The sequence below is a fragment of the Somniosus microcephalus genome, chromosome 8 (assembly GCF_052327205.1).
Source record: "Somniosus microcephalus isolate GS21.2 chromosome 8, FLI_Smic_1.0, whole genome shotgun sequence".
In the NCBI taxonomy this organism is placed as follows: domain Eukaryota; kingdom Metazoa; phylum Chordata; class Chondrichthyes; order Squaliformes; family Somniosidae; genus Somniosus; species Somniosus microcephalus.
In genome coordinates this window covers 93,513,477-93,538,151 of record NC_140994.1, presented here as the reverse complement: position 1 = coordinate 93,538,151, position 24,675 = coordinate 93,513,477, and the positions used below count along the sequence as shown (strand labels likewise).

The window sequence follows — 24,675 nt, the reverse complement described above, 5'->3', positions numbered from 1 at the left end:
ACACGGCGAACTCGCACCTCACGTCCCGCCAAACTTACAGCAGGCACGCTTCGTCTTCGTGCGACACGACGCGCACCACGGACCCCTGCGACCCCTGTACGACGGACCGTACGAGGTACTACAAACCGGGGACAAGGTCTTCAAGCTGCGACTCGGCGACAGGGTCGACACAGTCTCCATTGACCGGCTCAAACCAGCACACACAGAACCAGGGGAACAGGTCCCCATGGCCCGACCTCCAACTAGAGGCCGTCCCGCCAGCAAGCCAGCACAGCCGGCGCCGAACCACCCGGCCCCACCAACTAGACCGGCGACCACTCAGAGCCGCTCCGGCAGAACCATTAGACCACCGTCACGACTCGTCCACTCCTCCTAAGCGGATTCTGGGGGGAGCTCTGTGGCGATACGCCACCACTGGACATAATCTGCTCACGGCGGCATGGACAGTTTAAGCAGACGCCCCCAGCCGGGGGCCCTTTCCTCCAGCAACTTGTTTCCCGCAGGGACAGGCTGCCGGGAGCACTTTCTGTCTGGGGAGTATTTAAGAGGTTGCGCGGGCTTTTCCAGTTCCTCTTTGCCATGAGGTTGATTAAAGCTGTTGTGTTTCACTAACTCTGCTCTCGACTCCCACATTTGCCGCGGTATCTCAACACTATTTTGAAAATGTATGTGTTTTTATTTTGCTGAAATCCTTATTTCAGGCATTAGGAATTTCAGTTATTAGGCATTAATAAAGGCACTTAAACCACAAAAAGAAATGGATAAATTTTGTATATATTATTACGAATTAGGATGGGGACAGGGAGAGAGAGAGGAGAGAGATAGGAGAAGGGGTGGAGGAGAGAGAGCAACAGAAGGCAATGAAGGGGTGAATGGCACTGGGCCAGTGGCCCATTTCTCCACAGTGAGGGGAGGACAAAACAGGGAGTGGGGGAAAGAGGTGAGTGGGAGATGGTTGAGTAACGAAAGGGGAGGAGGATCCAACCAGACACTTATATATCTGTAATAACTTCCTTCACATGAGTGTCAGCCTGAGCACAAAAATCTAGGCTGACACTCCAGTGCAGTACTGAGGGAGCCTCCGCTGCACTGTTGAGGTGCCATCTTTCGGATGAGACGTTAAACCGAGGCCCCGTCTGCCCTCTCAGATGGATGAAAAAGATCTTATGACACTATTTCGGTGAAGAGCAGGGGAGTTATCCCCGGTGACTTAGCCAATAATTACCCCTCAATCCACATCACTAAAACAGATTATTTGGTCATCATCACATTGCTTTTTTTGGAGCTTGCTGTGCGCAAATTGGCTGCCGCGTTTCATACATTACAACAGTGACTACACTTCAAAAGTACTTCACTGGCTGTAAAGCACTTTGGGACGTCCGGTAGTCGTAAAAGGCGCTATATAAATGCAAGTCTTTCTTTCTTCTTTCTTTCCTTTGTATTCCAGCCCCCTTTAGATAAGGGCCAAAAGTCCATTTAGCCTTTTAAATATTTTTTTTGTACCTGTCCACTAGCTTTTAATGATTTCTGTACTTGGACCTCTAAATGTCTCTGCTCCACAGTACCTAAATTCTCACCAATTAGAAAATATTTTGATTTATCTTTCTTGTGTCCAAAGTGGATGACCTCTCACTTCCCCACATTGAACTCCATCTCTCACAGTTTTGCCCACTCACTTAATCTATCAATGTCCCTTTGCAACTTTTTGCTCCCATCTACACTATTTACTAACTTGGGGCTTGATTTTAATTCCCGAGGCAGGTTGGAGTCAGGTTGCGTGGTGGGCGGGTTCGAGAGCCGCTTCCGGCGGGAACAGCTGCAGAGTTGCAATTTTTATTAAACTACCTTGTTAATTTCATGGAGGCGCACTGGCCGGTCCAATGAGTGGGATCGGGTTGGCTGGCCGTCTCTGATGATGTCATAATAGTAGCAGCTTTTGAAGCTGCCTTCCAGCCTGAGCCTTTCCATTGTGGTTTCCTGCACTTCTTTTAAAAGTTATGACTTCTTCCAGAGGCTCCTCGTTTTAATGATGAGTCCCTCCAAGTTCTTGTGGATGCTGTCAGAGGGTGCAGGGAGATTCTCTTCCCTCCTGATGGCCGGAGGAAGTGTCCTCAGCAGACCAAGGCAGCCTGGCTGCACATTGCTCAGGTGAGCGCAAGGTCCATTTATGCACGGTCATGGATCTAGTGCCGCAAAAGGTTTAATGATCTTGTGAGAACATCAAAAGTGAGATTATCCCATCTCACTTACCTTCAATCTGCTTCCCTTCTCTTCTCATCACCAGCACTCTGCATTGTAGCCTCCTCCTTCACATCCCACCTTACTCCAACTTCCCTTGCACCCTTTCCCAGCCATCTCTGTCTCTGTACTGAATCACTTCAGCATCCTGCCTATGCACCCCTTAGACTCGCTCTCACTGTCATGCAGTGACAACAACTAACAACACACAGGGAGCTACATTCCTCTTGGCACCTTACCCCATCTTCATCTCACTCAAAGCTTCTATGGCAGGGATTAATCACACTCACTCCATCACTGTGGCTGAAACACCACTTGTGTCCCTCCTTGCAGGAAAAGATAGCCACAATAAGAGGGAGAAAGCAATGACTAGAGGAGGAACACCTACCTTTGCAACATTGACCAGTGCTGAGGAGGCAGCAAACGAGATTGTTGGAGGTGGCGAGGACCTGGGAGTAGGCGATGGAGAGACGGGCACACTAGAGGAAGCTGGTGACATAATAGAGTTTCATCCCTCTCAGAAAGCAATGGGATATGATGTTCATAGAGAATCGCTTTGTATCATCTGCTCAAAAGGATGTGTCTGCTGCTTCAGTATCAGATATCTAATTCAAACCTTTACTCTCCCACAGGACCATTGAGCGCCCCCTTCCTCACGATCCAGCACGAAGAGCCGGACATCTCCTCAGAGGAACCTGAAGCCTCTGAGGGACCAGTGTCACCAGAACTCAGCGCAACCAGCACCAGCGCAGCAACGCACACTTCGGTGGGGCCATTGCGAGTTAGAGTAGTGTTGCCACCTGGTCTATCACAGCGCACAAGTGAGCATCAGCAGATGGTGGAAACAGGGACAGCAGTGGAGAGTCCTCTGTGGAGGTTGCAGGACTCTCCTAGCTCTGCTGAGCTGCATGCAGACGCTGTGCCTCTGGGGCCATCCAGAAAAAGGGCAGTTCGTGAAATACAGGAACAAGTGTAGGTGTCTCTGGAAGGGTTTGCCTCCAGGGTTAGTGTGAGTGTGGAGAGAATGGAGGAGTCCATCTCTAACATCAGCACTGCCGTGGTGGAGGCAATGGCGCATGAACGCACCACCATGGGTAGGATGGCAACCTCCGTGGAAAGGATAGCTACCTCAGTGGAAAGGATGGCTATGGCCATGGAGGAAATAAGTCACCAGAGTCAGAAAAACATGGTGATTGTTCAGAATAGAATGACATCTCTGGAGAAGCAATGGGCAGCTATTGAGCAGAGAGACCAGAGCTTCATGGACGTCCTTTTGAGGAGGACTGCCAGTGCAGATACGGGTCCACATGGTTCCCAGAAGTGCAGCAAGGTGCTCTCCTGCCACTTGTCAGCACTGAGGTGCGGCTGACCCATGAGAAGGATGTTGTTGGCAGGACAGAAGGAAGTGTGGGCTCCTCTCAAAGCGCTCGCATGACCATGCCACTGCGGAGCTCAGTCAGGGACCCACTTTGAAGAGACAACTGAGATGGCCGTTTCAGCCCCTGCATAGCCACAGGAAGAGCAGACTGTTGAAGAGCCCTTCAAGGCTCCCAAACCCAGAGGACTCCCGCCAAAGGCATCTAAGCAGGTGCAGCATCCTAGTCAGCAAGGTGACTCTACATCTGCTGAAGCCACAGGGGAAGCACCACGTAGAAGCATGCGTAAGAGAAAGATTAAGCACCTATAGTCACAAGGGGACTCACTTGGGTGATGTTTCTTTTTTTTGTGACTCTTGCTGGTATATTCTGTCATGTGTTAAAGATAAATTATGTCGAACAGTTGATTGTGTGACCTATGTATTCTGGGAAATGGCAAAAGTGCATTGAGGGCTCAGGCATTTGTAATGCTGATGGTAAAAGAGATAGGAAATAACAGGGTATAGCAGAGATGAAGTATGACATTGGACAAGTGTCGCCTGCAATTACAGAGCCATATGGTGGCCACCTATGGTCGAAGAGTAAGCTGATGGTAGTGTGGCATGGCAGTGTGCATACCCTGGTTGACGGGCAGCAGTGAACTGGAGGGATGCTGCATTGGTCACAACAGGGCATGCAAGGCTCCCCTTGTCCTCCTCCTACTCCTCTTCCCACGAAGATCTGTGGTGAGCCACGCGGCTGCTACTCCCCCGATTATGAGGACCAGGATGAGAGGACAGAAGTGTTTCCCATCCCCTTGCTATAGATTTCAGTTGAGGTAACAATCTTGCAAGTGCACAGTTGAAGTGGCCTGAAATATTTCCATTCATGACACACTGCAGATGAGTGTCAGCATGAACAGTCAGAAGGTCAGTAGATGTGCAAAATATTATCCCATACCTACAAGAGCAAAGTTGTTCCATTTGAATATCAGCCATGTTTCATGGGTGCTTTTAAAGCACTCCACCAATGCATACAAATCATGTCCTCCAGCAACTCGTCTCCTTGAATCTGGCCTGTTTCTGACTAGCCAGGAAACAGGAGCCAGAAGCAGGAAAATGGGAAACCACTATGAAAATAGGATTAGCAAGGCAGTTAACAGACAGCTAACTGCCTTAACTACCTGTCCCACTGGTTGGAGACAGGTCAGTTTGGGAGCGGCTAAACAGACACTCAGGAAAATTGGGTGGGGCCGGGATGGAGGCGTGTTGGGTGTCTGAAGCCATTTTTCCCGATTTTCCCAACAGACTTCTTCAAAAAGTTCAACTAGGTCAACAAGAGAAGTGAAAGGTAGTATAAAACTAAAAGAAGGGGCTTACCCTTTACAAAATCATGCTGGTGTCTCTGATCAGCTCATATTTGTCTAAGTGCTCAGTCACTCTGTCCCTAATAACAGATTCTAGTAACTTCCCCACAACAGACATTAAACTAATAGGCCTATCATTTCCTTATTTATCTTTCCTACTCTTTTTAAATAATGGAGTGGCATTGGCAATTTTTCAATCTAATGGGACAATTTCTGAATTTAGAGAGTTTTGGAAGATCATGACTGGAGCATCTACAATTTCCGCACCTACTTCTTTTAATATCCTGGGGTGGAAATCGTCAGGTCCTGGAGATTTACCTATCTTTAGTCTCATTATTTTCTCCATTATCATTTTTTAACATATTATATCTACTTAGTTCCTCCTCTTGATTTATTTTTAGTCTTCCTCGTATCTCTGGTATTTTATTCTCATCCTCTACTGTGACAACCAAAGTTATGTATTTAGTAAGTCTGCCATTTCTTGATTTTCAATGGTGTGGAGATGCCGGAGTTGGACTGGGGTGGACAAATGTAAGAAATCACACAACACCAGGTTATAGTCCTGTAAACATCTGACATGATTCTCTGACTATATAAGCTGTGTCTTTATGCATTTCTCCACTTCACCTGAAGAAGGAGCAGCGCTCCGAAAGCTTGTGATTTCAAATAAAGCTGTTGGACTATAACCTGGTGTTGTGTGATTGATTTTCAATTACAGTTATCACCTGGGTCTGTCTTTAAGGGGCCCACATTACTCTTGGCCACGCTCTTTCTCTTAATGTACTTGTAAAAACCTTTAGTGTTGTCCTTGATATCCCTCAAGTTTCTTCTTCTACTCCCTTTTTGCCGCTCTTACTTTTTGTATCCCTTTGCTGTCCTTTATATCGCTTCCAGTCTGCTCGATCTCTACTGTTATTTGCCTGCATATAAGCCCTTTCTTTCAGTTTTATACTATCTCTCACTTCTCTTGTTGACCAAGGTTGTTTAATTACACAAATAGATCTCTTGCCTTTTAGGGGTATGTACAGGACTTGTATTCTACCACATACTTCTTTGAACAACTTCCACTGTTCATCCATAGTTTTATCCGTTAATAGTTCTGTCCAGTCTACTGTGGTCAATTTGTGCCTCATCCCTCCAAAGTCTGCCTTACCTAAATGTAAAACCTGGGTTCGTGACTCACCCTACTCCCTCACAAACCTAATATCGAATTCAATCATATTATGGTCACTGTTCCCTTTCCGTTAGTTCATTGACTAATTCAGGCTCATTACGCATCACTAAATCTAAGATGGCCTCTTCGCTTGTTGGTTCAAGAACTTAATAGCAAAATACTGCGGATGCTGGAAATCTGAAATAACAACAGAAAATGCTGGAAATACTCAGCAGGCCAGGCAGCATCCGTGGAGAGAGAAACAGAGTTAATGTTTCAGGTCTGGGACCCTTCATCAGAACTGGAAAAAGCTGGAGATGTAACAGATATTAAGCAGGTGCAGAGACGGCGGGGTGGGGTTTAGGAGGGGAGGAAGGAATAGAAAGAACACCCTGTACTTTTGTAAGAGGCAGGAAAGATAAAATGTTGCAAATGGGAATGGCAAAAATCATACTGCATGAAAAATGGGGGCAGGGTAATTATCTGAAATTGTTTCGATTGGGCACTTTGCAGCCTGCCGGACTCAACATTGAGTTCAACAATTTCAGATAATTATCCCTGCCCCCATTTTTCATGCAGTATGATTTTTGCCATTCCCATTGGCAACATTTTATCTTTCCTGCCTCTTACAAAAGTACAGGGTGTTCTTTCTATTCCTTCCTCCCCTCCCAAACCACACCCCCCACCCCGTCTCTGCATCTGCTTAATATGTTACATCTCCAGCTTTTTCCAGTTCTGATGAAGGGTCCCAGACCTGAAACGTTAACTCTGTTTCTCTCTCCACAGATGCTGTCTGGCCTGCTGAGTATTTCCAGCATTTTCTGTTGTTGGTTCAAGAACATATTGGGGCAGAAATTCGGGTCGGGGGCTTGCCGCGCGTGCAAGCCCCCGATCTGCACTTACCCGACGCGCCTGCCGTTCACCTCCAGGGATGCCTGGAATTCCTTTTTGAAACTGAAGAATCCCGGGCAGCGTCTGACGTCACGCCGCCCAGGAGTGCAGCCAGCGCGAAGCCTGTAGCGCGCTGTGCAACTGAGACACGCCCCTCGAGGTCTCACTTTAATAGGACACGCCCCCAATGTTTCTCACAAGCTGAAAAGCATTTTTACATGCAAAGCAGCATTTTAAATAGGTTTTTGGTATTTTTAATGAAGCTTTTGGTAACTTTTATAAACTTTTAAAAACGTTTACATTATTTTGAAGAATCTGAAGTAGTTTTAAACAGAATTAAAGCAATTTAAAGACTTTTAAAAGCCCTGAAATAATCTTTTTCATTCCATTTATTTATTTAGCAACGTCGTCGTCATATGTGTCTTCACACTGTTCCCTTTGGGGAACTGTATGAAGTGGTGGAAGGATTTATGGCCATGATTAACGCTCATTCCGTGACCGTAACCATCTTTGAACCAGCCATTAGGGTGGTTAGTCCTATGGCGGGAGGGTTTTACGGGCTCCCACAAGCTATACGAGGAGGGGGGGCCACCCACACCCACGGACGCAAATATCCCACTGGATGTCAACCCAGAATTTAGAGCCGGAGCTCTGACTCCACTTGCTGGGACTGTCTGGAGCGGGGTTCGAAACCCTACCCCGTCTGGCCCAGCGGCGGGGATCCTACCGCTACACCAAAGGCCCAATCCGATTAGCAACGTGAAATGGCTGGAATGAGCACAATTCACGGCATTAAAAGAACTCACAATTGAACTGATGATGACCTCAGCAATCTCCTCAACGAGGTGGAGGCGCAGCGCCTGCTCATCATTGGTAATGAGAAGTCAAAGGCGCCGCAAAAAGGACAGATGATAGCTTGGTCTTTCAAGTGGCAGCATAGGGCTCCAGTCACGGGGAGGGAAAAGGCGCAGGAAACGTATGGGTGTCACCTTTTGCGCGGAGTGGGCCTTTTGCGTAGCGGTAAGCATCCCCGCCGCTGGGCCAGAAGGAGTAGGGTTTCGAACCCCGCTCCAGACAGTCCCGGCAAGTGGAGTCGGAGCTCCAACTATAAATTCTGGGTGGACATCCAGCGGGATACTTGCGTCCGCAGGTGTGGGTGCCCCCCACCCCTCAGATGGGTTGTGGGAGCCCGTAAAACCCTCACGCCATAGGAGTAACCACCCTAATGGCTGGTATGAAGATGGTTATGGTCACGGAAGGAGCGTTAACGTGGCCAGAAATCCTTCCACCACTTCATACAGTTCCCGAAAGGGAACAGTGTGAGGATACGTACGACGATGACCTCTTGCGCAATGCACCTCCTTGGACCCTCAGTCGCAGATGCGAGGGGGCAAATCGTGCAATTGTTAAATTTTTCATTTTATTGACATGTAAAATGTTGGCCCAGTAATTCCGTTCCAAACGCGTGAGTACGGTCGGGGTACTCACACGTCTGGCCGGAGGAAATGCCGGTTTTCAGCATGCACAGCGCATGCGGGGAAAGCCGGCATTTCCTGTCCTCTGAACGAAGGGGTTCAGAGGCAGAACGCGTGCGACTGCGCAGGCAGCGCGTGCGCAGTAAAATTCGCCGGTTTCATTCATGCTTTCAGTGAGGTTAAGTCCTTACAACTTACACATGAAAAAAGCATGAGTACAGTTGCTCCAGAGGCTGCGGAGGAAGATATATTTTATCGTGGAGCTTCTGAAAGGCAATATTTTTGTTTGGGAAAGGGAGGAAAGTTATTTTAAGAAATGCTGAGGTAAGTTTTAAAGTTTATTTTTGTTTTTTAAAACGGGTTTTCAGTACTGTAGGTAGAAGGAGCAATTGTGGCTATGTCAACTGAATTTGCTGTGTTTATTAAATGTGAAAATGACTCCAACATTTTTAAGAAAGAAACTTTTCATCAGTAATATATTCTTTTAAGTAATTATGTATGTATGTCTGTATATATTCCTTTGCGTATATGTATATATTCCTTTACTTATGTGTATGAATGTATGTATTTAATTATGACTTTCAGAGAAAGTAACTTATTGGAAAATCATAATTAAATACATACATTCATACACATAAGTAAAGGAATATATACATATACGTAAAGGAATATATATGGACATACATACATAATTACTTAAAAGAATATATTACTGATGAAGTTTCTTTCTTAAAAATGTTGGAAATGTTACATTACTCATTTTAGAAGTCATTTTCACATTTAATAAACACAGCAAATTCAATTCACACAGCCACAATTGCTCCTTCTACCTACAGTACTGAAAACCCATTAAAAAAAAAATTAAACTTTAAAACTTACCTCATCATTTATTAAAATAACTTTCCTCCCTTTCCCAAACAAAAATATTGCCTTTCAGAAGCTCCACGATAAAATATATCTTCCTCCGCAGCCTCTGGAGCAACTTTACACATGCTTTTTTCATGTGTAAGTTGTAAGGGCTTAACCTCACTGAATCCATGAATGAAATCGACGAAGTTCACTGCGCACGCGCTGCCTGTGCAGTCGCACGCGCTGTGCCTCTGAACCCCTTCGTTCAGAGGACAGGAAATGCCGGTTTTCCCCGCATGCGCTGTGCATGCTGAAAACCGGCATTTCCTCCGGCCAGACGCGTGAGTACCCCGACCGTACTCACGCGTTTGGAACGGAATTACTGGGCCATTGTTTCAGAAAACTGTCTCATATACACGCAAGAAATTCACTGCCTTTGGGAGTCAAGCTGATGGGCGAGAGGCAATTGGAAAAAGGAACTGATTGGAATAACAAAGTCGGGACAAGTACTTACGTAAATTAACTACTGCTGCAGTCAAAATACAATCAGCTATTACTGCCTACAGTGCTCACACAAGCTCCAGCGCAGCCTAACCTGCTAATGGAAATCTGCCCCTGCACAGTACCTATTGGCTTCCATGCCCACCTGTCAAAGAGAAAAAGAAAATACTGCAGATGCTGGAAATCTGAAATAAAAACAAAAAATGCTGGAGAAACTCAGCAGGTCAGGCAGCATCTGTGAAGAGAGAAATAGAGTTAATGTTTCAGGTCAATGACCTTTTGTCAGAACTGGAAAAAAGCAGGAAATGGAACAGATTTTTAAGCAAGTGTAGAGACTGGGAAAGGGGGGGGAGGGGATGAAAGAACAAAAGGGAAGGTCTGTGATAGGATAGAAGGCTGAAGAGGTTAAGAGACATTAAGAGATATTCAAGGCAAAAGGAGATGGTAATGGGACAGGTTAAGAAACAAAGGATGGCTATAGATGAGGTGTAAATTGTGCTGGCAGAATGAAAGACAGCTGCCATGTGGGGGAGAAGAAAAAAAGAGAGTGTGGATAAAAATGTATATATATTTGATAGGGGCCAAGGTTATGATCTGAAATTGTTGAACTCTATGTTGAGTCCAGAAGGCTGTAAAGTGCCTAATCGAAAGATGAGGTGCTGTTCCTCGAGCTTACGCTGAACTTCCATGGGACAATGCAAGAGGCCGAGGACGGTGAGGTCTGAGTGGGAGTGGAGCGGTGAATTAAAGTGACAGGCGACTGGAAGCTCGGGGTCCCCCTTACGGACCGAATGGAGGTGTTCCGCAAAGCGGTCACCCAATCTGCGTTTGGTCTCCCCAATGTAGAGGAGACCTCATCGTGAGCAGCGAATACAGTATATTAAATTGCAAGAAGTACAAGTAAATCGCTGTTTCACCTGGAAGGGGTGTTTGGGGCCCTGGACAGTGGGAAGGGGGGAGGTATAAGGGCATGTGATGCATCTTCTGTGCTTGCACGGGAAGATGCCGAGCAAAGGGAAAGGGGTGTTGGGGGTGATCGAGGAGTGGACTAGGGTGTTGCGGAGGGAGCGGTCCCTTCGGAATGCTGAAAGGGGAGGTGAGGGGGAAGATGCGTTTGGTGGCGGGATCACGCTGGAGGTGGCGGAAATGGAGGAGGATGATCGGTTGAATGTGGAGGCTGGTGGGGTGAAAGGTGAGGACAAAAGGAACTCTGTCGTGGTTCCGGGAGGGAGGGGCAGGGGTGAGGGCAGAAGTGCGGGAGATAGAACGGACACGGTCAAGGGCCGTGTCAACCACTGTAGAGGGGAATCCTCGGTTGAGGAAAAAGGAAGACATGTCAGAAGCACTGGTATGGTAGGTGGCATCGTCAGAGCAGATGCGGCGGAGACGGAGAAACTGGGAGAATGGAATCGAGTCCTTACAGGAGGCAAGGTGGGAGGAAGTGTAGCTGTCAAAGCTCTGCCTCCTCTCATTGGTACACTAGTGCTGCCTATCAACTCTACTTTGTAGTTTCTCCCAGTTTGCTTGTAGCAGTGGCCAGGAGATCTATCATCAATTCCGGGAAACTCCCGGACAATCCAGTAGGGATGGCAACTCTATTGCGTAGTGCTGTAGAATCTGAAATGCCCACCTGATAGGACAGGCAGTGATTCAGTTTAATGTTTCATTCAGAAGAGGGTACTTTTGACAGTACTGCGCTCCCTCAGTCTTGCACTGGATTGTCAACCAGGTATTCACATACTCTTTTTGTCTCGTATATGCCTTTTATTTCTTCCGTTTCTCTCAATATGCTTTCTATTGTCTTAAGCTAATATTACTTCTTCCACTTTAACCAACTCCTGTTGTCTACTTAAGCACTTTACAGCTCATTCTATTTATTTACATGTATGTTTTTCCCTCCCCCTTGCCTTGTTCTGTTCTATTTTAAAAGCTGTTCATCTGTCATATTTTCCAGTTCTGCCACACCTGAAATGTTGGCCTGTCTGTTACCTTCACAGATGCTGCCGGACCTGCTCAGTGTTTCCAGCATTTTCGATTTACATTTCAGATTTCCAGCATCTGCAATATTTTGCTTTTGAGTCAGCATTAACAACAACTTGCATTTATATAGCACCTTTAACATAGATAAATGTCCCAAGGCACTTCCACTTCACAGGCATAATCAAAAAAATGGATGCAAGTCAAAGGAGGAGATATCAGGAGGGTGACCAGAAGATTGGTCAAAGAGGTGGGTTGTAGGGCTGGAGGAAGTTATAAAATAGGGAGGGGCATGAAGGGATTTAAACATAAGGACAAAAATGTTTAATTTAAAGCAGTGGAGAACCGGCAGCCAATGATAGTGAATAAGGACATGGATGATGGGTTAACGAGACTTGGTGTGAATTAGGATATGGGCATCAGAGCTTTAGATGAGCTGAAATTTACAGATAGTGGAAGATGGGAGCCCAGCCAGGAAAGCATTAGAATAGTCAAGTCTGGAGGTAACAAAGGCATGGAAGATGATTTGAGCACTGGATGGATTGAGGTAGAGGCAAATATGGATGACGTTACTCTTGGTGATGGAGAGAATATGGGATCAGAAACTCAGCTCAGGGTGAAATAGGCCAGCGAAGTTGCAAACAGTTTGGTTCAGCCTGAGACAGTGGCTGGGGAGGGGAATAGAATTGGTGGCTAGTGTACGGAGTTTGTGGTGGGGGCTGATGATAATGGCTACATTCGGGGGTCCAGCGGAGGTATGTAGTGGCCTCAGTTGTTAGCAGTGTGCATCAGCAGTTCCGGCATACCAGCAGAGGAGTGAGGAGCAGTGCAAATTTAACCCAAGACCGAGAGTAGTGAAGTCCACAGAGCGAGAGAAAGGTGAAAGGTAAATCCACGGGATCAATTCAGACAAGGGAGCTGGTCTGAGGAACAGCTGCAGGGAGGTGAAGCGCACACAAAATTGGAAATAGCAGCAGGCACTTAAGGAGCTGGTCCAACATAGTCCATTGAAGGGTGACGGATGAGCTTTAAAGGACGAGTGAAGCAGAGCAAAGTCAGCAGCCATGAGAAGCAAGCGGATAGCAGCAAAGCAGAGATCATTCAGCAACATGGGAGCAGAATGGGAACCAACAGTACTCGCCACTGGCAGAACCATCTCTGCCCTCAAACTTGTCTGAGGGTCTGCCTTCCTCGCCAACTACAGGCGGTGAAGGTATCTCCTCCTAAGACATGTGTGTTTGGGTGAGGACTGGTAACAAGGTTGCCTCAGGTGTAAGCGTATGACCTTCTTGTCTTGTAATCCTCCTCTTTCTCCTCCAATACAAGAAAATAGGCAGCTATGCTCAACAAGATGCCCATCTTCAAAATTGTGGTTGTGGCAACTTAATTTGTGACTGAAACTACAAATGAAAAATAGGCATCTGCAACTCAATCCAAGAAATGCAAAACTTAGACCACATCTGAAAGCAGCTGCAAATGCTAGAAAATGTACTGCAGCAAAACAGGCTTCCACTGTTATTAATGGCACTCCCTTTTAAGATTGCAATATCCAAAATGGCTGAAGTTACCTTCAAATGAAGCACCCATTTTAAATCAGCACTCAACCACGTTAGCGCATTCCAGGTGTTGAACATGAAAAATTGAGCCAGGAGGTCACTAATATAATTTTTAAGTCCTTCAAAAGGAGACCGCGTGAAAAGTGCAATCACGCTCAGCAATGGAAAGGCAGCCTGGCTGCTGAATGACAGTCTGTGAATCGGATAAACAACAATTCTAACAAGCGCTCATCTAACTTTGTGACGCTAACTCATTCAGTCAGTCAACAATACCCTTCACTCCAAACCGCATAATCATCACTCAAGTTTACAGCAATGGTAACTTTCATACTCTTTGTTGCTTTTCATGCAAAATGAATGTATTATTCAAACCAAACCACAAAGGAAATGCTCTTTACTCAGGACAGTGGAGGTTTATTTAGCAATCCTGCACTCCTGGGAGGTGAGCCCGATGAGACAGGAGCGTAGGTCAGAAAACTGGGTTACAATGCCACTTTCTAATTTCCATCTCATGCTGTCATCCAGCTCTTCAACTGGAGCTATTAATTCTAATCTCATTGCCTTGCCCTTTCCCCATATCCTTTTTAAGATATGGGCCTCACCTGGGGGTCTGAGCCTGGATCATGGTAAATTGCTTTCAAATTTTGTTTAAATGCAGACATCTTACAGGGGACTGTTGGGGGCACTTTAACTTTTTTACCCGGGGGGGCGGGTGTTGGTTACCTGCTGCTCCCCAAACTGGCAGCGGACAGTCAATTTTCCAGCCTCTGGTAAAATCCAGAAGAGATATGCCCACTGAGGGTATTCGGACAGAGCGACCTCTCCTTGACTGCTACATATTTCAACAGAAACAGCAGCAGAGATTACCAGTGTGTCTGGTGCTGCTGTGAGTGCTGGGATTACTGGCCCACGGGTCTTCAGGTCCAAATTCTGCAAGCATGGGTGGCTAGAATGTGGAATTCGCTGCTATCAGCTGTTGTCGTTGCAGAGTCCATACATTTTTTTTAAAGTGAATTAGACGGTTAGTTGAAAAAGAGGAATGCTAACGAGTATGGTGACTAAGCAGGAGAGTCGGACTGGATGAGCTGGCTCATGTGGAGAAAAACACTGGTGCTAACTGGTGGGCTGAATGGTCTATTTCTGTGCTGAAACATGCTTTGATTCTATGAATCTGAGTTTTATTAGTGGAACAACACATTCCTTGCTCCAGTCCTCCTCAGCTGCCAGCAGGATTTCTGTTATGAGATTTATAACCTTAAAAATATGCATCCCAATGTTTCTGCATTGTTGAGTGTTACAAGCCCAAGTGATTTCTTTTGATGACAGAAAAATGTTAAACATTCAAAATTGAAGCAATAGCTAGTTAATACAACCGCTAGTGGCAACTTTCCAAACTATAGTATATACATCAATCAGGGCACTGTCCACCCTCAAATGCACACAGTGTTTCTGACTCCAGTCAAAACATCGTAATAATTGTATAGGTCTGCCTTCGTTAATAAAGTACTTACAGTTTTGGTTTGGCAAATACTGGTGGGGGTTCCTTTGTGGGTGAAATTAGCCCCGATGCCCAGGTACTCTGTCCGTTTGTTGCGTCATGTCCCTCCTCAAATGAAGGCTCACTTCCTGTGTCATCTTCAGGCAATTTGAAATGCACTCGCAGCCCAGCTTTAGGCTTGTGATCATGGTGGTTCACAAGAACGCCCTCCAGTTTGGATTTTAAGTGTGCAGTGGGTCGTGACAGGGTTTTGTCCGGCTGGACGGGCACATTAGCCTCACCTGTCACAGAGCTTGAAGCATTCAGGCTAACAGCATTATTATCTTCAGTTCCTGTGAAAAGATCATCAAACAGGATTGAGGAATTGCAGTCAGTTTACTGCATAAGAAATATTAATGCAGTAGTTTTTCTTACAGTGGAGAGCCAATTTTAAGAAATTGTGTTCCTGGACGTGAGCTTTACCCACCAGGAACAAATTACAAGAAATTACGGGCATGCTCCCCCACAATTTTCCAATCATGCACGGAAAATCATGAGGATCACGCCAGCAATATATGTTCCTGCAGTAACAACAGAAAATGCTGGAAAAACTCAGCAGGTCAGGCAACATCCGTAGAGAGATATTTGAGTTGACGTTTCGGGTTGAACCCTTCTTCAAAACTGGAAAGAAAAGAAAATAGATCGAAGGCAGGGCTGCGATCGGACAAAAGAAGTGAAAGAAACAAAAGAGCTAGACGGGATGGTAATAGGCTGAGATTAGGTGTAAAGTGTACTGGCAGGGCAAGAGATAGCTGCCAGGTGTGAGAGAGAAACAAAAGGAAAGGGGGGGGGGGGGAAAGGAGTGGAAAAATTACAAGAAAAAATGTGTAATAGGGGCCGAGGTTATGATCTGAAATTGTTGAACTCGATATTGAGTCCGGAAGGCTGCAGAGTGCCTAATCGGAAGATGAGGTGCTGTTCCTCGAGTTTACGTTGAGCTTCCGTGGAACAATACAAGAGGCCAAGGACGGTGAGGTCCGAGTGGGAATGGAGCGGTGAATTAAAATGACAGGCGACCGGAAGCTCGGGGTCACCCTTACGGACTGAACGGAGGTGTTCTGCAAAGCGGTCACCCAATCTGCGTTTAGTCTCCCCAATGTAGAGGAGACCGCATCGTGAGCAGCAAATACAGTATACTAGATTGCGAGAAGTACAAGTAAATTGCTGTTTCACCTGGAAGGGGTGTTTGGGGCCCTGGACAGTGGGGAGGGGGGAGGTATAGGGGCAGGTGTTACATCTCCTCCGCTTGTACGGGAAGGTGCCAGGCGAAGGGGAAGGGCTGTTTGGGGTCACCATCAGAAATGGAATTTTGTAAAATCTGCCCTTAGGTATAGAATTAAACAATTTAACGAAGCATTACATTAAAAACATAGAAATAGTGTTAAAGAAAGAACTTCAACAGGTTAGTGCTTTTTAGAGAACTGCGTGGGCCAGGAGGAGCATGAGTGCTCCCCCAGCCCCTCAAGCAAACCTTGGGTGTCCCTTCTGCTGATTGCAGTCTGTCCTCACTGACGCGATCGACAACCTCCGCTGACTAGGTCCCGATCTCTCCCGATTGTCAGGGACTGTCTCCAACGGTCCCTGGCTGTGGCCTCCTGCTGTTGGCTTTCCCACCCAGTATCCAGCTAGCCTGTTAATCTGGCCGGCTGCCGGTCAGGAAATGGAATTTAAAAATGATAATGTGGTCCTGCCATTAATATCGGCAGGACCTCCGCCTCCCCGGGCTTTCCGGGGTCCCTCCATCTACCAACTCTCCCCCGCACACACCCCGTCTCCCCCGAATTATCAGGGGCATTGTATCAGCCAAGATCATGTGCTCAAAGTGGCAATGAAACCCCAACCTTCTAACTTGGAGGCAATTATTAAGAACCAAGGCAAACTGGCACTGGTCAAGAAATCATCCCGCAACTTCTGCACAGATATTTTAATGCCAAAATTGAATATTAATATTGCATGCAGTGGTTATCTAATCTCACACTAGCGTGCCTGCTGCGGTTGTTTCCTATTCTGGGGTATCCATTGCACAATCTTATCCGTCCTCTAATTCATCCCACAAGGGGACTGCTGTCTAATCCCGTGGGGCTGCTGTCTAATCTCGTGGGACTGCTGCCTAATCCCGTGGGGCTGCTGTCTAATCTCGTGGGACTGCTGCCTAATCCCATGGGATCGCTGTCTAATCCCGTGGGACCGCTGTCTAATCTCGTGGGACTGCTGTCTAATCTCGTGGGACTGCTGTCTAATCCCGTGGGACTGCTGCCTAATCCCATGGGATCGCTGTCTAATCCCGTGGGACTGCTGCCTAATCCCATGGGATCGCTGTCTAATCCCGTGGGACTGCTGTCTAATCTCGTGGGACTGCTGTCTAATCTCGTGGGACTGCTGTCTAATCTCGTGGGACTGCTGCCTAATCCCATGGGATCGCTGTCTAATCCCGTGGGGCTGCTGTCTAATCTCGTGGGGCTGCTGTCTAATCTCGTGGGACTGCTGCCTAATCCCATGGGACTGCTGTCTAATCCCGTGGGACTGCTGTCTAATCCCGTGGGACTGCTGCCTAATCCCATGGGACTGCTGTCTAATCTCATGGGACTGCTGTCTAATCCCGTGGGACTGCTGCCTAATCCCATGGGACTGCTGTCTAATCCCGTGGGACTGCTGTCTAATCCCATGGGACTGCTGCCTAATCCCATGGGATCGCTGTCTAATCCCGTGGGGCTGCTGCCTAATCCCGTGGGACCGCTGTCTAATCTCGTGGGACTGCTGCCTAATCCCATGGGACTGCTGTCTAATCCCATGGGACTGCTGTCTAATCTCATGGGACTGCTGCCTAATCCCATGGGACTGCTGTCTAATCTCGTGGGACTGCTGTCTAATCTCATGGGACTGCTGTCTAATCTCATGGGACTGCTGTCTAATCTCATGGGACTGCTGTCTAATCTCATGGGACTGCTGCCTAATCCCATGGGACTGCTGTCTAATCTCATGGGACTGCTGTCTAATCTCATGGGACTGCTGCCTAATCCCATGGGACTGCTGCCTAATCCCATGGGACTGCTGTCTAATCTCGTGGGACTGCTGTCTAATCCCGTGGGACTGCTGCCTAATCCCATGGGACTGCTGTCTAATCTCGTGGGACTGCTGTCTAATCTCATGGGACTGCTGCCTAATCCCATGGGACTGCTGTCTAATCTCGTGGGACTGCTGCCTAATCCCGTGGGACTGCTGTCTAATCCCATGGGACTGCTGCCTAATCCCATGGGACTGCTGCCTAATCCCATGGGACTGCTGTCTAATCTCGTGGGGCTGCTGTCTAATCCCGTGGGACTGCTGCCTAATCCCATGGGACTGCTGCCTAATCTCATGGGGCTGCTGTCTAATCTCGTGGGGCTGCTGTCTAATCCCGTGGGGCTGCTGCCTAATCCCATGGGACTGCTGTCTAATCCCGTGGGGCTGCTGTCTAATCTCATGGGACTGCTGTCTAATCTCGTGGGACTGGTGTCTAATCTCATGGGACTGCTGTCTAATCTCGTGGGACTGGTGTCTAATCTCATGGGACCGCTGTCTAATCTCGTGGGGCTGCTGTCTAATCCCGTGGGGCTGCTGTCTAATCCCATGGGACTGCTGTCTAATCTCATGGGGCTGCTGTCTAATCTCGTGGGGCTGCTGTCTAATCCCGTGGGGCTGCTGTCTAATCCCATGGGACTGCTGTCTAATCCCGTGGGGCTGCTGTCTAATCTCGTGGGGCTGCTGTCTAATCTCGTGGGACTGCTGCCTAATCCCATGGGACTGCTGCCTAATCCCATGGGACTGCTGTCTAATCCCGTGGGGCTGCTGTCTAATCCCGTGGGGCTGCTGTCTAATCTCATGGGACTGCTGCCTAATCTCATGGGACTGCTGTCTAATCTCGTGGGACTGCTGTCTAATCCCGTGGGACCGCTGTCTAATCTCATGGGACCGCTGTCTAATCTCGTGGGACTGCTGTCTAATCCCGTGGGACTGCTGTCTAATCTCGTGGGGCTGCTGTCTAATCCCGTGGGACTGCTGTCTAATCCCGTGGGGCTGCTGTCTAATCTCGTGGGACTGCTGTCTAATCTCGTGGGACTGCTGTCTAATCTCGTGGGACTGCTGTCTAATCCCGTGGGACCGCTGTCTAATCTCGTGGGGCCGCTGTCTAATCCCGTGGGACTGCTGTCTAATCCCGTGGGGCTGCTGTCTAATCCCGTGGGGCTGCTGTCTAATCCCGTGGGGCTGCTGTCTAATCCCGTGGGGCTGCTGTCTAATCTCGTGGGGCTGCTGTCTAATCCCATGGGGCTGCTGTCTAATCTCATGGGACTGCTGTCTAATCCCGTGGGGCTGCTGTCTAATCTCATGGGACTGCTGTCTAATCCCGAGGGACTGCTGCCTAATCTCATGGGACTGCTGTCTAATCTCATGGGACTGCTGTCTAATCCCATGGGACTGCTGCCTAATCCCGTGGGACCGCTGTCTAATCTCGTGGGGCTGCTGTCTAATCCCATGGGACTGCTGCCTAATCCCATGGGACTGCTGCCTAATCCCGTGGGACCGCTGTCTAATCCCATGGGACTGCTGCCTAATCCCATGGGACTGCTGTCTAATCCCGTGGGACCGCTGTCTAATCTCGTGGGGCTGCTGTCTAATCTCATGGGACTGCTGCCTAATCTCATGGGACTGCTGCCTAATCTCATGGGACTGCTGTCTAATCCCATGGGGCTGCTGTCTAATCTCATGGGACTGCTGCCTAATCTCATGGGGCTGCTGCCTAATCTCATGGGACTGCTGCCTAATCTCATGGGACTGCTGCCTAATCTCATGGGACTGCTGTCTAATCTCATGGGGCTGCTGCCTAATCTCATGGGGCTGCTGTCTAATCTCGTGGGGCTGCTGCCTAATCCCATGTGACCGCTGCCTAATCCCATGTGACCGCTGCCTAATCCCATGTGACCGCTGCCTAATCCCATGGGACTGCTGCCTAATCCCATGGGACTGCTGCCTAATCCCGTGGGACCACTGCCTAATCCCATGTGACCGCTGCCTAATCCCATGGGACTGCTGCCTAATCCCGTGGGACCACTGCCTAATCCCATGTGACCGCTGCCTAATCCCATGTGACCGCTGCCTAATCCCATGGGACTGCTGCCTAATCCCGTGGGACTGCTGCCAAATCCCGTGTGACTGCTGCCAAATCCCGTGTGACTGCTGCCAAATCCCGTGTGACTGCTGTTTATCCTGAAACAGTTTTTAAAAAATTAGCATCTTTTTTATTTCAATTTGAAGCACAAAACCTATAATGTAGTAATGTAACATTAAAGAAAGATTGAAGACCTACCGTGGACAGAGAGGTGAGCAGTGCTCGACATGGTGCCATACTTGTTGCTGGCTGTACAAGTAAACGTCCCAGAGTCTTCAGGGAAAGCCTCAGCAATTACTAGGGTGCAGATCTCCTCTAAAAAGATTCAAATATATTACTGATGCTTTACAGCCAATCCTCAAGAATGTATTCATATAACAACATGTCAGTGAATCCCACCAGTCACGATTTTCTGCTTTGTGTGGCCTCTTCCCAGTAATCATATTAGAATTAACCATGCCTATTTTTACACAATGAAATATGAACACTTAAATAGGCCATAGTCGGTGCTACATGTAAGTTCAGGTCAAGTCCAGGCGCATTTTTAAATAACTAACCTTGTGGATGCCTATATCTGATGCAAGTAGTGGATAAATTGGATTATTTTATAAATGGTGAGAAACTATAAACTGTGGAGGAGCAAAGAGATTTGGGAGTTCAAGTAATGAGTGAAGTAAAGCTAATGGAAAGTTACAAAAAGAAATCAAAAAGGCTAATGGAATGGTGGAATTTATCTCAAGGGGGATGGAATACAAAGGGGTGGAAGTTACGCTTCAGTTTTACAGTACCGTAAAACCACACCTCAGGAAGAATATATTGGTCTTGGAGCAGGTGCAGCGCAGATTCACTAGAATGATGCACTGGCTGAAAGAGTTAAATTAAGAGGACTGGTTGCATAAATGTGATTTCTATTCCCTTGAGTATAAAAGCTTGTGGGGTGATCTGATTGAAGTGTTTAAAATGTTAAAAGGATTTGATAAGGTAGATATGGAGAAACCATTTCCTCTGGTGGGGGAATTAAGAACGAGGGGACAAGATCTTAAAATTAGAGCTAGGCCATTTAGGAGTGAAATCAAGAAGCACTTTTACACACATAGGGTAGTATAAATCTGGAATTCTCGGCCCCAAAAGGCTGTAGATGCTGGGATAATCTTTTAGGTGAGGTATCAAGGAATATGGAGCTAAGGTGGGTAAATGGAGTTGAGGTATAGATCAGTCATGATTGAGTTGAATGGCAGAGCAAGATCAAGGAGCTGAATGACCTACTTCTGTTCCTGTATGTATAGTTCATCACCCTTAAGGGACATGTGTGCTTGTTGACTATTACATAGATAAATGAGCATCTTAATTACACATCTGTGGAGAGAGAAACAGAGTTAACGTTTCAGGTCGATGACCTTTGGTCAGAACTGGAAAAAGTTAGAGAGCTAACAGATTTTAAACAAGTATAGAGGCAGGGAAAGGGGAGAGAGGAGGAAAGAATAAAAGGAACGGTCTGTGATAGGGTGGAAGGCAGGAGTGGTTAAATGACAAAAGGTTGATTGTAATAAGAAAAAGGAGATGGTAATGGGACAGGTAAAGAAAAAGAAGATGAGTCTAGAAGAGGTGTAAATGGGAATGGTTGCCTTATCAACAGCTGCCATCTGAAAAATTAGGGGCCGAGGTTATGGCCTGAAATAGTTGAACTCAATGTTGAGTCCAGAAGGCTGTAAAGTGCCTAATCGAAAGATGAGGTGCTGTTCCTCGAGCTTACGTTGAGCTTCGTTGGAACAGTGGAGGAGGCCGAAGAGCGAGAGGTCAGAGTGGGCGTGGAGTAGAGAATTAAAATGACAAGCAACCGCAAGCTTGCGGTCACCCTTATGGACTGAACCGAGGTGTTCCGCAAAGCGGTCATCCAATCTGCGTTTGATCTCCCCAATGTAGAGGAGACCCCATCGTGAGCAGCGAATACAGTATACTAAATTGCAAGGAGTACAAGTAAAATGCTGTTTCACCTGGAAGAAATGTTTGGTGCCCTGGACAGTGGGAAGGGAGGAGGTAAAAGGGCAGGTGTTGCATTTCCTGCACTTGCAAGGGAAGGTGCCATAGGAAGAGGAGGGGGTGTTGGGGGTGATTGAGGAGTGGACCAGGGTGTCACGCAGGGAGCGATCTGAGCGGACCGTTCCCTCCACGATACCCTGGTCCTCCCCTCCCCGCTTTCCCAGCCTCTGTACTTGTTTAAAATCTATTACATCTCTAACTATTTCCAGTTCTGACAAAAGGTCATCAACCTGAAACGTTAACTCTGTTTCTCTCTCCACAGATGCTGCCTGACCTGCTGAGTACTTCCAGCATTTTCTGTTTTTATTTCAGATTTCCAGCATCCACAGTATTTTGCTTTTTTATCTTAATTACACATCTCATTTATTGCCATTTGCTTAGTGACTGATATTACAAAAATGCATCCTAGGTTCTTCATATTTATCAATTAAAATAACGTAATCAGGTAATGAGCATTTGATACAAACAATGACATTTTTTTGTGTTTAGTATTTAACAAACAACGTAACACCATGAAGGGCCATTCGGAAGTGTGATCATTCAGTTAATCCCTGAACTATATATGTTTTTTCCAGATGTTTTAGAAGCTGTTATGACAGTCATAAGCCATTTTATAAATTCTGCGATCTGCATGGACCGTACGTAATGTACAGGGAGAAGATTTAAGAAAGGAGGGAGAGAGAAAACGGGGAACTACAGACCAGTTAGCCTGACATCAATAGTAGGGAAAATGCTAGAACCTACGTGGTAACAAGGCACTTAGAAAATAATAATAGGATTGGGCAGAGTCAACATGGATTCATGAAAGGGAAATCGTGTTTGACAAATCTGTTAGAGTTTTTTGAGGTTGTAACTAGTAGAATAGATAAGGAGGAACCAGTGGATGTGGTGTATTTGGATTTTCAGAAGGCATTCGATAAGGTGCCACACAAGAGGTTATTAAACAAAATTAGGGCTCATGGGATTTGGGGTAATATACTAGCATGGATTGAGGATTGTTTAACGGGCAGAAAACAGAGAGCAGGAATAAACGGGTCATTTTCGGGTTGGCAGGCTGTAACTAGTGGGGTACCGCAAGGATCAGTGCTTGGGCCTCAGCTATTCACAATCTACATCAATGATTTGGATGAGGGGACCAAATGTAATATATCCAAGTTTGCTGATGATACAAAGCTGGGTGGGAATGTAAGTTGTGAGGAGGATGCAAGGAGGCTTCAAGGGGTTAGAGACAGGCTAAGTGAGTGGGCAAGAACATGGCAAATGGAATATAATGTGGAGAAATGTGAAGTTATCCACTTTGGTAGGAAAAATAGAAAAGCAGAGTATTTTTCAAATGGTGAGAGATTGTGAAATGTTGGTTTCCAGAGGGACCTGGGTGTCCTCGTACACGAATCACTGAAAGTTAACATGCAGGTACAGCAAGCAATTAGGAAAGCAAATGGTATTTTGGCCTTTATTAAAAGAGGATTTGAGTATAAGAGTAAAGACGTCTTACTGCAATTATATAGGGTCCTGGTGAGACCATACCTGGAGTATTGTGTACAGTTTTGGTCTCCTTACCTAAGAAAGGATATGTTTGCCATAGAGGGAGTGCAACAAAGGTTCACCAGACTGGTTCCTGGGATGGGGGGATTGTCCTATGAGGGGAGATTGAGTAGACTAGGCCTATAATCTCTAGAGTGTAGAAGAATGAGAGGTGATCTCATTGAAACATACAAAATTCTTAGCGCTTGACAGGGTAGATGCAGGGAGGATGTTTCCCCTGGCTGGGGAGTCTAGAACTGGGAGTCACAGTCTTGGAATAAGGGGTTGGCGAATTAGGACTGAGATGAGGAGAAATTTCTTCACTCAGATGGTGGTGAATCTTTGGAATTCTTTACCTCAGAGGGCTGTGGAGGCTCAGTTGTTGAGTATATTCAAGATAGAGATCGATAGATTTTGAATATTAAGGGAAGTAAGGGATATGGGGATAGTGCAGATGAGGTAGAAGATCAGCCATGATCTTATTGAATGCAGAGCAGGCTCGAAGGGCCAAATGGCCTACTCCTGGTCCTATTTCTTATGTTCTTAAGATGTGAACTATTTGCAGTAAGCCATCATCGCATTTGCAAAGAAGGTCACAATTGTTTGCCCGTAGAGTTTCCTGTAAAGTACCCAGCTGAAGGTAGAGTGCATTTGTGAACCCTTCATAGGAGACACTTCTACTAAAATTAAAGGTTGCTAATTCTGCCCCCCACCCATGGTTCAGTGGTTAAATGCACTGCATCCTGGGCACTGACCCACACAGATTAGGAAGGTTCCAAATTTGACTCCTGATCTGTTGGGTTGATGGATGTCGGTTAGAATAGGCCTCAGTCCCCAGATCAAGGCAAGCAAAAATTGGCAAGGGCTTCTGTTCCTGATCATTGTCCAACAGGCTCTGGACCATAGATAAGTATAGCAGAATGGCTCTCAATGACATGCATTGTCCAGCTCTACAATATAAAGAAAGGATCCTTGAGAGGGCTGGCACCACTTTGGGAACAGCAGCCCAGTGTAAGTCCTTGGCTTGAACAGAGGAGTAAGGGAAGAAAATCCAGAATGACAAAAGA

The 24,675-nt window shown here is 46.8% G+C and overlaps 1 protein-coding gene across 24 annotated transcripts in view; it reads right to left on the bottom strand.

Annotated features, from left to right (window-relative positions):
• mypn (myopalladin) overlaps positions 1–24,675 on the bottom strand; it is an 828,299-nt gene that overhangs the window by 332,433 nt on the left and 471,191 nt on the right. For all 24 annotated transcript variants that reach the window (XR_015079259.1, XR_015079260.1, XM_085994999.1 and 21 more), the window contains 2 exons: positions 20,243–20,359; positions 14,873–15,191 (listed from right to left, as the gene is read on the bottom strand). Coding sequence is in view for 22 of the 24 variants with exons in the window: in XM_085994999.1 (XP_085851125.1) it covers positions 14,873–15,191; positions 20,243–20,359 (436 nt within the window). In the remaining 2 variants the exon portion in view is untranslated. The remainder of the gene's footprint in view (positions 1–14,872; positions 15,192–20,242; positions 20,360–24,675) is intronic.